This window comes from Sturnira hondurensis, unplaced genomic scaffold, assembly GCF_014824575.4.
Source record: "Sturnira hondurensis isolate 20B ecotype Veracruz unplaced genomic scaffold, ASM1482457v3 Scaffold0020879, whole genome shotgun sequence".
Classification (NCBI taxonomy): domain Eukaryota; kingdom Metazoa; phylum Chordata; class Mammalia; order Chiroptera; family Phyllostomidae; genus Sturnira; species Sturnira hondurensis.
In genome coordinates, this window is record NW_028093510.1 from 301,241 (window position 1) to 316,243 (window position 15,003).

The window sequence follows — 15,003 nt, forward strand, 5'->3', positions numbered from 1 at the left end:
CAGTCAAAAAGCACAACTTCCTGGAAGTGATTCACAGCAGGGAGTGCGGGGGCGGGGGGCGGCGGTGTGGGGGGGGCGGGAGCCTGCAGGAGGCAGGGAGGGGAGAGGGACCTTGATCTTAACCCAAGAGGGAGCCACAGGGACAGACAGTGCCTCCCAGTGCTTTCTGGAGAGCAAGGCTGCCTGTTGGCAAAACAAGATAAACATGTAGTAGTTAAGGCTATTATCTCCTTTATTCAAAAAATAAATATTTCACTTTTGAGTTCACATATTTAAAATCACATTAAGCACAGAGAAGAAATACAGTCCCTTTGGAAATTGTGAACACATGTCAGAAAAGATTCATGTTCAAAACAATGGGGATGGGGTGAGCACGGATTCCAACGCATTCGTGACCCAGAGATCCCTCCTCTCACCAGGCAGAGCTACACATTGATTTTAGGAGAGAAAAAGAAACACACACGGCTTTGAAGTTTGAAAGGCACATGAAGTGTATGGCACATTCAGTGATATAACGCTCCCTATTCCCTCCCAAGAAAAGTGGAAAATTTTAATCAAGTCAAAGACCAGAGAAGACAGGTGCTCCTGCTTAGAGCTCAGCATCAGGCAAATCTCTAACAAAAGACATTTTTCGTCTGCCTTCACCCTCCTTTGGCGCTCACTCAGTGATGGTGGGGCGCGTGGCCATGTACACAAACACCACGATCAGGAGCACCACCACGGCCAGTGTGGGCAGCACCACCGTGGTGATCTGCTGCCGGGCCTCCTGCATGGCCTGCTTCCGCTCCTTCTTGTCCTTAGACGTCTCCTTCTTGGGCTTCCCTTTGAGCTGCCGCATCTTTCCAGGGGGATGCTAGGAGGGTGTGTCCAGAGAGGGTTTTCAAGGAAGGGCCACACTCCGCCGGTCAAGGTGCAGAACCTGCTCCAGAAAGAAAAATACGAAGAAATGGGGTTTTGGAAGGAAAAGAAATTTAAAGTTAAAGGCTAAACTAGGAAAAATACCTTCAACTCACAAGGGATTAAGAACAGCAGAGGTCAACCATGCTGAGAGGTGGGTGGTTGGGATACCCAGGGTAACACCTCCATCAGCGTGGCCCAGCCGCACGCACAGGTGCGCTGCAAACAGGTCCTCAGCACACTGAGACAGGGCCTCTCAGCTCTCTGGCAGCTGGGCAAGGCCCTGAGTGCCACAGAAACACAAGCCCTTTCTGTGTGTGCCTTGACATGAAAGGACTGGAACAGCACTAGCTTCACTTCCCCCACTCAAGGAAAGGGGGCACAGTTCTCTCTTCCAAGGTTCTAACTACTTATTCTGCTGTTCTAAATCCACAATCTCCCATCCAACCTCCACTATCTGACCACAGACGGCCTGTAGATTCCAGGCACACAGTTAACCAAACTCCTACCGCACGCCTGACCGCAGCCCAGGGCAGCCTTGCTGGGACTGAAGAGGGTCCACAGGTGCCAACTTCTTTCTTTGGTTCCATGCCAACCTTCCTGAACACCCACTGTGTGTGGGGCACTGCAGGAGGAGCTGAGGAAAAGGTGCAAGGCCTGGCTGTACCCTCAAAAACCCAGTCTAGGGGTAAACAATGGGCAGCAAGCAGTGGAACACAGGCCAGACAATGAATGGAGATGACTGAGCCTGTGGTCCTGCCACTCACCCAACCTAGGATTCTCAACCCAGGGTTGTCGTAAAGCACCAGCCTGTGAACTGAAAGGTTGCTGTAGCCTGGGGAGGGTGCTGAGGAGATGAAGCATTGCTCTCAGGAGTGCAGGGATGAATAAACCCGTGGATAAACAAAGAAACAGCCCCATGCAAGTCCAATTCGGTGATTGCTAGGGCGTGGGGGGTGGTATAAGGGGACTAAATGGTAATGGAAAAAAATGAAGATTATATGTTTAAAAATGGAAGAGCACAATGTAATAAAGATTTTGAATGTCTCTTAAAAATTAAGTTAAAAAATAAAAAAAGGCAACAGACGTATGCTTTGGCTGATTTAAATTGAGTTGTTTTCTCAAGGGCCTCTAGCATGTCACAGGATCCCCAAAAAGGCCAAAGGACCAGACTCAGGAAATGAGCAAGACCAGAGGCCAACTCACACCCCAGGCCACAGGACACCCAGTTTGTACCAATACCTGGCTGGATAAGGGCCACTGGAGCTGGAGGCCCTGAGGCCACTGTCATTGCCGCAGGATGAATTCTCCCGCTCCCTGGCTTTTCTGCATCACCAGCTCACAAGTGCAGTTGACCAGCCTCCCTTGCCCCCACCCACCGTGCATCTGACCAACCAAGCCAAGGCCCAGGATATCCACAGCCCAGTCTTCCAAACTCCATAGTAGGTGGAGTGTTTTCTAAACACAGTGAAGGAGTATGGGTTGGATATGGTACAGAAAAATAAAGACAAATTGGAATGAGGGGAGGGGTAGGGGGTACATACACCCCTAGAAACAGGGGAGGAGTTTGAGCTGCACGTGTGTGACTGGAGACTTTGCCCCCTTGCTAAACATGGCTGCCGGAAGAGGGGCGAAGGCAAATGTGGCTGACACTGACCCACATTGGTTGGAAGGCTGGACACTCCCACTGTCTGTCAGCATGCAGGGGATTCTGGGAGATGACTTTTGAAACAGAGCACCCCAGAAAACTAAAAGGCAGTTGGTTCCTTCCCTTCCCCCAGCAGTGGCCAGTGCAGGCCTGTGAGCTAAGGCCTGGTTACAGACTCTGAAATACTCCTGAAAATGGACAGCAACTGGAGACCAGCTAAGCCACCTACATTTATGGTACTTCTGGGTGGGAAAAGAGGTCCCTGACACAACCTTGAATTGAGCTGGTAGAGAGTGACATGGTAATTTTTCTTTTATTTTTTATTTTTTAAGATTTTATTTTATTTCTTTTTAGAGAGGGAGAAGGGAGGGGAAAAGAGGGAAAGAAACCTCTATGTGCAAGAGATAAGTCAATCAGTTGTCTCTCATTTGCCCCCAAGTGGGGGACCTGGCCTGCAACACAGGAATGTGCCCTGACTGGGAATCAAACCAGCAACCTTTCAGTTCACAGGCTGGTGCTTAACCCACTGCGCCACCGGCCAGGGCAATTTTTCTCTGGGTGTCTTAGAGGTAACAGGCTTTGAGGCAGAAACTTGCCATTATTTCCAAAGACCTTGGTGATAACAGTCAGCACTGTGAACATATTTTTGTTTTTGTATTATTTTCAGTTCTTGAACCTATGTAGTAGTTGTGATGACAATTATTTAAATAGCTATTTTTGATATCACTCTTTTTCTTTTCACTTGCTTTTGTTATCCAGATATTTTATGCTGAAACTTGCCATTACATAAAAGATTCCTGGGCCAAGATGGAGGTGTAGGTAGACACACTGTGCCTCCTCCCACAACCAAAAGAAGGACAACAACCATTGAAAAGCAAAAAACCAACCAGAACTGCTAGAAAATCTAACTGTATGGAAGTCCGACAACCAAGGAATTAAAGAAGAAACATTCATCCAGACTGGTGGGGGGGGCAGAGATGGGCAGCCGGGTAGAGAGGACTCAAGGCAAGGCAGTAGCTGGCAGACCCAGCAAGGCAGCGGATTGTGGACTGGGCAGTCCCACATTCGAGGGCAGATAAACCAGGAGGAACAACTGGGGAGAGAGAGAGAATGTGCAACTCAGAGTTCCAGTGCTGGGAAATAAAGCCTTAAACCTCTGACTGAAAACACCTGTGGGGGCTGAGGCGGCAGCAGGAGAAAGCCCCGGCCTCACTGGAGAGTTGACTGGAGAGACCCACAGGGTCCTAGAATGTACACAAACCTACCCACTGGGAATCAGCACCAGAAGGGCCCAATTTGCTTCTGGGTAGCAGGGGAAGTGACTTAAATCTGGCAGAGAGCGGAGCAAGTGGCATTATTCCCTCTCAGACCCCTCCCCCACATACTGCATCACAACCCAGCGACTAAATTACCCGCCCTGGTGAACACCTAAGGCACCGCCCCTTACTATGTAGCAGGCCTGCTGAGACAAAAGAAAACAATGGCTCAAATGAAAGCACAGAACAAAGCTCCAGAAAAAAATACAACTAAGTGACAAAGAGGTAGCCAACCTATCAGATGCAGAGTTCAAAACACTGGTAATCAGGAAACTTACAGAACTGGTTGAATATGGTTGCAAATTAGATGAAAAAATGAAGGCTATGCTAAGTAAAATAAAGGAAGATGTACAGGAAACCAACAGTGACAGGAAAGAAACCAAGAATCAAATCAATGGTGTGGACCAGAAGGAAGAAAGACATATTCAACCAGAACAGAATGAAGAAACAAGGATTCAAAAAAACGAGGAAAGGCTTAGGAACACCTGGGACATCTTTAAATGTTCCAACATCTGAATCATAGGGGTACCAGAAGGAGAAGAGGAAGAGCAGCAAATTGAAAAGTAATTTGAACAAATAAAGGAGAACATCCCCAATCTGACAAAGGAAATAGACTTCTAGGAAGTCCAGGAAGCTCAAAGAATCCCAAAGAAGTTGGACCCAAGGAAGCACACACCAAGGCACATCATAATTACATTACCCAAGGTTAAAATGAAGGATAGAATCCTAGGAGCAGAAAAGGAGACAGTTACCTACAAAGGAGTTCCCATAAGACTGTCCACTGGTTTCTCAAAAGAAACCTTGCAGGCAAGAAGGGGCTGGAAAGAAATATTCCAACTCATGAAGCAAGGACCTACATCCAAGATGACTCTACCCAGCAAAGCTTTCATTTAGAATGGAAGGGCAGATAAAGTGCTTCCCAGATAAGGTCACATCACAGGAGTTCATCATCACCATGGTCTTAATATACGAAATGTTAAAGGGACTTACCTAAAAAAAAAGAAGATAAATATGAACAGTAAAAATGACAACAAACACAGTTATTAACCACCAAACCTAAAACAAACAACAAACAAAAAAACAAACTAAGCAAAGAACTAGGACAGGGACAGAATCTCAGAAATGGAGATTTCTGATAACATGGAGGGTTATCAGAGGGAATGGGAGAGGGGAACAGGTATAGAATAAGTAGCATAAATGGTAGGTAGAAAACAGACAGGGGGAGGGTAAGAATAGTATAGGAAATAAAGAAGCCAAAGAACTTATATGTGTGATCCATGGACATGAACTAAAGGANTTAACCACCAAACCTAAAACAAACAAACAAACAAAAAAAACAAACTAAGCAAAGAACTAGGACAGGAACAGAATCTCAGAAATGGAGATTTCTGATAACATGGAGGGTTATCAGAGGGGGAATGGGAGAGGGGAACAGGTATAGAATAAGTAGCATAAATGGTAGGTAGAAAACAGACAGGGGGAGGGTAAGAATAGTATAGGAAATAAAGAAGCCAAAGAACTTATATGTATGATCCATGGACATGAACTAAAGGAGGGGAATGTGGGCGGGAGGGGGTGTGCAGGGCAGAGGGGAATAAAGGGGGGACAATGGGACAACTGTAATAGCATAATCAATAAAATAAATAAATAAATAATTCCCTTGTTTTCCACTGAACTCCATCTTTGGAGATTTGTCTGGTGGGTGGCGAGTGGCACGACCCCCTACTATTTGGGTTCAGTAACAAAATGTCCATCATAACACCTGAGGAGGCTAGCGTGGAGTCGGGTGCCCTCAGAGGTGGCAGAGCAGTGCCTGCCGATACTCCCCTGACAAAGGGGCTTTTGTAACAAGACACTGGGTGCCCAGTTTTGTCCTAGGGCAGTGGGTGGCCTGTACTACCCTGATGAGGAACATGACATTTACGCCTGAGTGACTGTGTTCCGTGGAAGAATGTGGAATGTGAATTCTGAGTTGGGAATAGTCTATGTGATACCTTCCTGTAGTTAGAAAGATCCTAATCTCTATGACTCCTCTCATCCCATATAAACCCCAAATGTTTTTTGTGTTATTCACAATCAAGGAGAGATCCTTTTGGAGAGAAATGACTGATATTATTGTGCTGGGATGACAATGACACCAGCCAAAAGCAAGTATTAAAGTTCAAGGTGTCCCCATTTGGCCAAATGTACAATTTGCATTAACTTTTAAAACTACCCACGGTTAGTTTCTTCAGACCTGACAGGTGTAGAAACCCCTGGCTTTACCAATTCTCCTTTTCAGATCTTTTGAAGAACTTTGAGACAGACCCGGGTTGTATGGATGTATCCCCTTACTGGCTGAATGGCTTCGAGCAAGTGACCTAACTTCACTAGGCCTCCGTGTCCTCATCCGAACAATGAGAAAAACTTCTCTCATAAAGAGTGACATGTGTGGCACTCTACCCACCCTCAGAGAAGTCCAGGCTGGCTGAACCAGATAAAACCGGCTTCCTCTCCTCACCCCTCACTGGCTCTGTAAGACGCATTCAGAAGCTCCAGGCAGCTTGGTGAAGAGCCTCAAGCTGCTGGCAGCAGTGCAGGTTTGGTCGGGACTTAAAGCACAAACACACTGGGCTGAACTCTGGGTTCCTCATTAGGCTAATGTGGGCGGCCTCCCTGTTCTCACTCACCTGGGACATGGGCCTCACTCCCCACCTTACACTCCCCAGCCCTGCACTCCCCCTGGGGCAGAAGAGTCAGGAAAGCCTCTCTGAGATGACCAGGAGAGGGAGAGGGACCGGCCAGGACACAAGCGGGGAAGAGCAACAGGCAGACAGAGTAGAAGAGTTCAGGGGAGGACAGGAGATGAGTCTGGAGAGGGAGGCAGAGGCCAGGTCACCCCAGGGGCTCACAGACCACGGCAAGGAGTCAGGGTTCATTCCAAGAACAGCGAGAGGCACAAAAGGGCTTCACTCAGAAGCACATGGTTTTAAAAGGATCCCTGTGGCTGGACCAGTCTAGTCAGTGTTGATGGAAAAGAGGATGGAGGCAGGTTATATCTGGGGGGGTGCAACTGACAGGACCTCCTGACAGAGAGAGACATGGTACATGAGGGAAAGGGAGGAATCACAGGTGGACCGTGGGCCTAAGGTTCAGAGCCTGAGCAACTAGTGGGTGGTGATGCTGCCTCAAGACATGGAGATGGAGAGCGGAGCGGGGTAAACCAAGAAACAACGTGAGTGCTCTGTTCACACCTATCCATGTGTGAGGACGCCTATTAGACATCGCCATGGAAATATCAAGGAGGCGGATGAGGAAATGAGTCAGGAGCTCAGCAGGGGCTGAAGATCTATATTTGGAAGTCATCAGCCTCAGTCCAGGTGAGCTCACTCGGGGCAAGGCCCGTGAAGGGAAGGGCCCAGCAAGGGCCCTGCAGCACCCGACAGAGGATGGGTGGAGGAAAGCAAGCCAAGGAGCCTGGGTGGAGAGGAGAGTGGAGACAGACAAAGAGGACTCCTGGGCACCACAGGAGTCACGAAGGACACTGCTTCAAAACTCTGAGAGACAACATGAAGGAAGCTAAAGCAGCATCTGCTGGGTCCATCTGCTGGGTCTTCCACATGGAGGTCTGACACAAGTCACTCCAGGAGAATGAGTGAGGAGGGTTCAGGGAGGGTTGCTGACAGCTACAGCGGGGCCCGAAAACTCTTCCTGTCTGAGGAGACAGAAGCTCGTGGCAGAATGTAAATGAACATACTGCTTCCTCCATTGAGGAAGTTTTGCCATGGAAAAAAATGCCAGCCGAACTAAACTGTCCAGAGTACGCGGCTGATTTATATTCTGTAATTTCGTAGTGATGTGTGAATAATGGTTTGCACACCCACACTTCGACTAGCACTCAGAGAAACAACTGGCCTGAGGTTCCCCTGGGAGAGCACGTGGGGCTGAGAGAGAAACTAGTGGAGGCTTGAGGGGTCCACAGAGTGGGACAAAACCCGGATGCTGAGAAAGCGGGGACAGCTGCAGGAGCAGGCTGAGAGAAGCAAAGGCCCAACTTTGAATCTAGCGGGCAGTAGGGTGGGGACGACGTACAAGAGGAGGCAGGTCTGTGCTCTGTAGTGGCAACAAGAGGCTTGTTTTCTCCGTGAAACAGGAAAGGGCCTCCACTTCAAGTCTGGGGAGTCGGGAAGCAGGCTTGGATAAAGAGAAAGAATGAAATCATCATTTGGGGGCGTGAAAAAGCAAACACAGCAGGGAAACACCAGCCCCTATGGTTGATGTTCCTAAATGCTTAATACCCAGGCCCCACGTCCTCCGGGAGCAGCTGAGGACCACCGACCACATGGTCTGGCCTCAGCCTACTGGACCATGTAGCCTCTGCCAGGACCTTTAAAATGTATGGCTTGCCTTTAAAAAATAAATAAATAAATAAATAAAATAAAATAAAATTAAATGCAAAGCTTGCCTAGAAAAGGTAAGCTGGGCCAATCAGCCTCTATTTCAGAAATCTAACCAAGAAACACGAAGGAACACTGAAGTTGGACAATTACACCATGTAGGCACATGGAAGCCAGGTAGGGGGGAGGAATTGGGAGACTTGGAAAAGGGGACTCTGCTCTTGTCTTTCTGATGCAGTCCCTTGTAAGGCCAGCTCTGTAAAGGCTCCTGTCCTTAGGTTAAGTTGACGTGTTTCTGTATCTCATGACAGACACCACTTTTAACTTGAGCTGGCTCTAGTGCGTCACTGCGTCTCCCAAGGAAAAGAGCCCCAGATACTGTGACTACTCCAGTTTAGCAAATGGGAAATCCAAAGCCTTGCCACTGTCCCAAAATCAAGGGGTGGCAGATCCCATCCTTCGGTGCCTACCCCAGCCCTTTCCCCACTCTGGGGCCATGGCATTGCTCACTGGCCCCCAGCTGAGAGGAGGTCAAAGATGAAGCTCACAGAGCACAATCTGGCTTCTTTCCCACCAAGCAGGCCAGGCAGGTTGAAGAAGTCACTAGATGAGTTCCAGCAATACAACTGCAGCTGCAGTCTGGTCACCCCACTGCGTCTAGCTCCCCCAACCAGGGAAACGGAAGACTTCACAAACACCTGGGTTCCACCCCATTCTAATGAAACTCCATCCACTCTGTCCCCTCCCCCATCAACAGTAGTGGCAACTTGTCAGCATGGATATTCCAACTGGTCCCCAGTGCATGTGGGCAGAGGTCAGGGACACAGAGAGAAAGGGGGGAGACACATCCTTTTAGATACAAATGTTTTAAATTTTTAACTTTTTTCCAATTATAGTTTTCCAGTCTATTTTTTAAAAGATTTTATTTATTTATTTTTAGAGCAGGGAAGGGAGAGAGAAAGAGGAAGAAAAACATCAATATGTGGTTGCCTCTCACATGCCCCCTCAGGGGACCTGGCCCAAAACCCAGGCATCTGCCCTGAGCAGGAATCGAACCCTGCTCTAGGGTGACCCCTCGGTTTGCAGGCCAGCATTCAAAGGTATAGCCTTTAGCTACACCAGCCAAGGCCATCTTTTTTTGTTTTTAAATAAATATCTACATACACACACACACACACACACACACACACACAAAGTCTGTCCAAAAAAAAAAAAAGTCCAGTCATTGTTAAAATAACAAGAATGGTTTGCACAACATTGATGTAACCTGGCAGCCAAAGACAGTGGGCTGGAATGAGCATGGGTGAATAATGACGACTTCACTGTGCTAGTCAGTGGGGCTGGCAGATGCCCACTGAGTGAGCATGTGTGGCCATTACATTCAAAATGATTGAATGAGTAGAGCAACAGATCTGCATCAAATTTTGCAGTAAGTTTGAACATTCCTTTGCAGAAACTATTCAAATGATTCAGAAGGCCCCAGTGATGGGATACTGGTGATTGGCAACTTCATCACAATGATGCCCCTGCTCAAGAATCAAATCTCTGCGAGTTTTTTGGTGAAACAAAAATCACCCAGGTGACTCAGTCCTACTATAGCCCAGATTTGGTCCCCTCAACTTCTGGCTTTTCCAAAACTAAAATCACCTTTGAAAGGAAAGAGATTTCAGACCACTGATGAGATTCGGGAAATATGACACAGCAGCTATTGGAACTGTGGCAATTGGCAATTGGAACTGTGTGAGGTCCCAAGGTGCCTACTTTGAAGGGGACTGAGGCGTCATTGTCCTATGTACAATATATCTTACATGTTCTTCAATAAATGTCAGTTTTACATGGCTAGATACCTCTGGACAGACCTCCTATATGTGCACACATTAAATTCTTTATGTGTATTTTTTTCCAATTTAGAGACCATAATGTGCACACAGTGGTGGGCCCTATTATAGAAACAGCAGGAGCAGAGGTAAAAACAAGGGTCTGAAATTAGATTTGAGTCTCAGCCCTTCCAGGTCTGGTTGTATGACCTTGGGCAAGGTACTTAATCTCCCATGTCCTGACTTTTCTCCTCCGTAAAATGGGAGAAGAAACCCTGCTTAGCAGAGTAACTGAAAAAAAATTATAAAAAATATATGATCTGAAGTACCTCATACATCTGTGGAACAGGCCACACCAGATGCTTAATAAATGGCAGACAGTTGGTATCAGATATCAGTCATTTATCAGGGTGATCACTCCATAAGCTATGTAAATGTCCAGTCACTGTTATGTACCTGAAACTAATACAATGTTGCATGCCAATGGTAATTTGAAATTTTTCTAATTTTTAAAATAATACATACACACACACACACACACACACATATGCATAAATGGCACAAAGTAACTTGCTACCCAGGGAGGCCCGTCAAGTCAAGATGCACCACGTAATCCATAGATGATAAAATCTCTCCATTTTTCCTAATTCCTCTGCTGAAAACTACCAGAGCTACCAATCTGCCACTGGGCGGGTTTGCTCAAGGGTTTGATGGGAGAAGACGGCTTGTCCAACTACGGAGAAAAGGTTCAGGACGACACAGACGACACCCAACTCCCATACCCCACCCAGACCTGCTCAACCAGCTCAGTCCGGCAGCCACAAGCAATAAGCCACATGTGACATCTATAACGTGGCCGTGGTCCAAACAGAGCTGTTTTGCAGTGTAAAAGGCACACCAGATTTTGACGACTTAATAAAAAAGAAAGAATGTGAAATATCTCATTACATTTTTTATACAGATCACATGTTAAAATAATATTTTGGGTATATACTGAGATAAAATATATTGCTAAATTAGCCTGTTAAATGTAAATATAATGTAAATGTAAATACCATTATACTGTTAAAATATACTGGCTGGTGTGGCTCAGTGGACTGAGTGCTGGCCTGTGAACCAAAGGGTCGCCAGTTCAATTCCCAATCAGGGTACATGCCTGGGTTGTGCACACGCAAGACATGACCACACGTTGATGTTTCTCTCCCTCTCATTCTCCCTCCCTTCCCCTCTCTAAAAATAACTTTTTTAATCTTTTGAAATATATATTTATTGTTAAATTAATTTCACCTGTTTTATTTTTACTGGGCGTTTTTAAAAACTTCTCCATTTTGTGTAGGGAAACTAAGCACAACAAAGTCTACAGAACTTCTAAAGGCTAACAAATAATGGGAGTAGAATGAAAATCTAGAAAAATCTCTTTCCAAAACTTGTCCCTCACGGCCCTGCTTTTTTAATGGGTGTACGTCTCACGGAGACCCTGCTTTCACTTCTTTTGGGTATATACCATAAGTGAAATTGCTGGATCGTTAAGTATTCTAACACTTTCAATTTCCATCCTCCCACCCCTTCCCCTTTGGTAACCAACAGATTGTTCTCTAAATTGTTGGGTCTGTTTCTGTTTTGTTTATTCATCTATTTTGTTTGTTTAGATTCCACATATAAGTGAGATCATATGATACTGGTCTTTCTCTGTCTGACTTATTTCACTTAGCCTATGTTGTCACAATTGGCAAGATTTCATTGTTTTTACTACTAAGTAATATTCTATTGTATAAATATACCATCCATATCTTCTTTGTCCACTCATCTACTGATGGACACTTAGGTTGCTTCTGTATCTTGGCTATTACTAGTAATGCTGCAATGACCACAGGGCTGCATGTATCATTTTGTATCATTCAAGACAAGGAATCCATCTTAAGTACTAACCATAGTTATAGTAGAAATCCTATAGTACAGTAGAAACAGTTATAGTAGGAAAACTAAACTAGTTAGCTACCACTTATAAGTGCTCATTTCACTCTCAACAGTCTTACAAGATAGGTATTTTTACCCATATTTTACATGAAGGAACTGAGATTCAGAAAAATATGGTGACTTGCCCATGATGAAAGACTAGTTGGAAACAAGCACAGTCTCAACCCCAGTGTAAAATACTTAATGAATGAACAGAATGAGGATTTGAAGTCAGACCTAATTCCAAACCCAGCATCCCTCTCTGTGTGACCCTACTGTGCCCCCCAGTCACCCCACAATTAAGAACAGCAGCTCTCACTTCCCGACGGCTCAACCCCTGTCAGGCTACTGCCCAAAATCCCTCTACAAACACACAAACCCGATTGCGATCTTTATCCCATTTTGCAGCCAAGGGGACAGAGGCTCAGGGAAGGCTCCAGGTGGCAAGGCAAACCTAACTCAGAAACTGTGCCTCCCACCACACATAGCTGCCCCCAGGTGGCTGAGCCACCTTCTGAAAATACATCTGGTGGACATGGATGCAGAACCAAGAATCCATGCCTGGTTCCATCCCATTGGCTCCAGAAGCAGAGGACACAGGAAGAGCGTGAGAGGGACCCAGGCCCTCCAGAGCCAGTCCCCTTTGGCAGCAGGTAAAGCCTGCCTTGATTCCTGGAAGGTATCCCTGTGCGCCTGCGCCAGGCTGTGCTTTGCCCTGGTGTAAAGATGCCCCACATCCTGCATGAATTCACAGGTAGGCCAGGCTGCTCCTAAAGCCCCGGGATGTCACAGGCTGTTGAAGGGGTGCCCGCTGAGCAGTGTGCCTTGGCCTTGGCTAAGCGGCTGTGGACTGTGTCAATTGCACCCTCATCTCCTCACACAATCAATGCAAGTACAGACGCCAGGCCCGGGCAGCAGCTCCCCCTGAAGGCCACTCCCAGGGACAGAGGCCAAAGACTGCTTGCTTTCACTGCCACCCACTTCTGAAGTGCCATAGCTCTCTGTCTTCAGAAAAGGCAGTTTAAGGTGCTCCAAGAAAATGGCTGAATTTTTCTCCTATATCAAAATCAGGAGGAATTACGTCAAACTCAAATGAGTAAAGGACACATAAGAAAGTCTGCGTGAGGGAATCCCTGCCATCTCTTCTCGTAGCTGCATCATTATCATAACATGAGCGTTAGAAGGACTGAGCTGCCCCACCCCAGGAAGCTGCCCTGGGTTCAGGGAAACATAAATTGTGTGCTTGAGAGAGAGCAGAGCTCTGTGGTTCATCAGTGTGTGGCTTCATTTTGTGTCTCTGGTAGTTAGCCATAATGGGCCTATGACCACTTCATTCCAGCCTGCTGCAGAGTGGGGGGTGGGGCAGGCAGGCTGCCAGGAGAATTGTGCAAGATGGGACGCCTGATATCCACTAATCACCTGCTGATAACATAAGCGCCTTCCCTGGGAACACAAACACGAAGGAACAATGACAGCCACCCACAAGCACACCAGCTCCAGCGCCCCCAGCTGCTGGCCAGCCACAGAGGTGGGGGAGGGGAGCTCTGGACCTGACGGCTGCGGGCGTGGATCAGAGCCACAGGCAGAGGCCGACAGACACACATGCACTTACTTCTCTCACCAAGGGCCCAAGGAAGAAGAAAATCGCTAATTTGGTGACAGCAGGATCAGCTATCCCTAAGTAAAAACCTGAGAACATAAAAGAACCTTTGGGTAGGTTGCTGAGTAACAAAAAAAGCGAAGGTTATCAATAAATTAGGTAACAGTCCTCCAGCACACTGGGATTTATACAGTGCTCCCCTGGGCATCTGTTTCATCTTTACAGCAACCCTGCGTGCTATGTGCTATTTAACAGGGAAAAGGAGAATAAAGAGCAATTAAGCTCATGTCAGGGCTTCAAACCCCCTCTTGGCACTTCCAGGATCTGGGGCCCTGAGCAAGTGGCTTAACTTCACAGACCTTCGATTACTCTGTCTGTAAAACAGGGAATGGGGAGAGACAGACAACTAACGAATGAACAGAGTATGTGTCAGACGAGGCTACATGTTGTAGAGGAAATAAAGGGGGGGGCTTATAGAGGCTGTACATTTAGAGTAATCAATCACGGAAGGCTTCAAGAGAAAGTGACCCTGGACCAGAGACTTGAAGGAATTGATCCATGCAGATCTCTAGGAAGATCTTCCAGAAGGGCATGGCAAGTGCAAAGGCCCTAAGGTGGCCCCCCTACCCCTCCCGCAGCTTGTCTAAGAAGCAGCCCTGGAAAGGGCAGAGGGGCGCGTTGGAAAGTGAAGTCGTGGTGGGAGCAGGCGGAGGGCAGGATGGTGGCCACCAGAGGGCTCTGCTTGGATTTAAAAAGAGCAAGTCAGACAACAGGGCAGAGAAGCAAGGGCTGAGGCAAGAAATCCGTGAAGATGCTAATGAATTATTCAGGTCAGACGTGGTAGCTTGGTCCAGGGTAGGAGCCGATGTGGTGAAAGTGGTCAGACACTGAGTGTACTGTGAAGGCAGTCAACATGGTTTATCAGCGGATTAGAACTGGAGTGTGAAAAAAGAAATCAGACTAAAGGCTCCTAAAGGTTCTCTGTCCTGAGCAAGCAGAAGCGTGGAGGTGTCATTTAGGCAGGTGGGGAAGATGCAAGGTGGAAGGGAGGTGGGGTGGGAAGTCTGGACATGTGAAGTCTTGAGATCCTTCTGGATGTCCTTAGCGGAGCCTCCAACACTGAGCAGGCAGTGAGAGGAATGAGCCTGGTTCGGGGAGAGAGCTGGGCCGCAGACAGGAGTGTGGGAGCTGTAGACACTGAGAGGCCCAGGCTCCCGAGTGAGCACAGGCAGAGAAGGGGGTTCAGAACCGAGCCCTGGTGCAATCTGACGTTTAGATCTTGGGAAGCAAAGAGGAGTCAGTGAAAGAGACTAAAAATATATGAAAGGAAGAAAACCTAGGAGAGTACACTGTCTTGGAAAGCAAGGGCAGAAAGTGTTCTAAGGAGCTGACC

General features: G+C 47.2%; 1 protein-coding gene across 1 annotated transcript in view; it reads right to left on the bottom strand.

Moving 5' to 3' along the window:
* Window positions 1–214: 214 nt before the first annotated feature.
* LOC118976283 (translation initiation factor IF-2-like) overlaps window positions 215–15,003 on the bottom strand; it is a 74,435-nt gene continuing 59,646 nt past the window's right edge. The window contains exon 5 of the mRNA XM_037030704.1: window positions 215–922. Coding sequence (XP_036886599.1) covers window positions 706–922 — 217 coding nt within the window. The 3' untranslated portion in view covers window positions 215–705. The remainder of the gene's footprint in view (window positions 923–15,003) is intronic.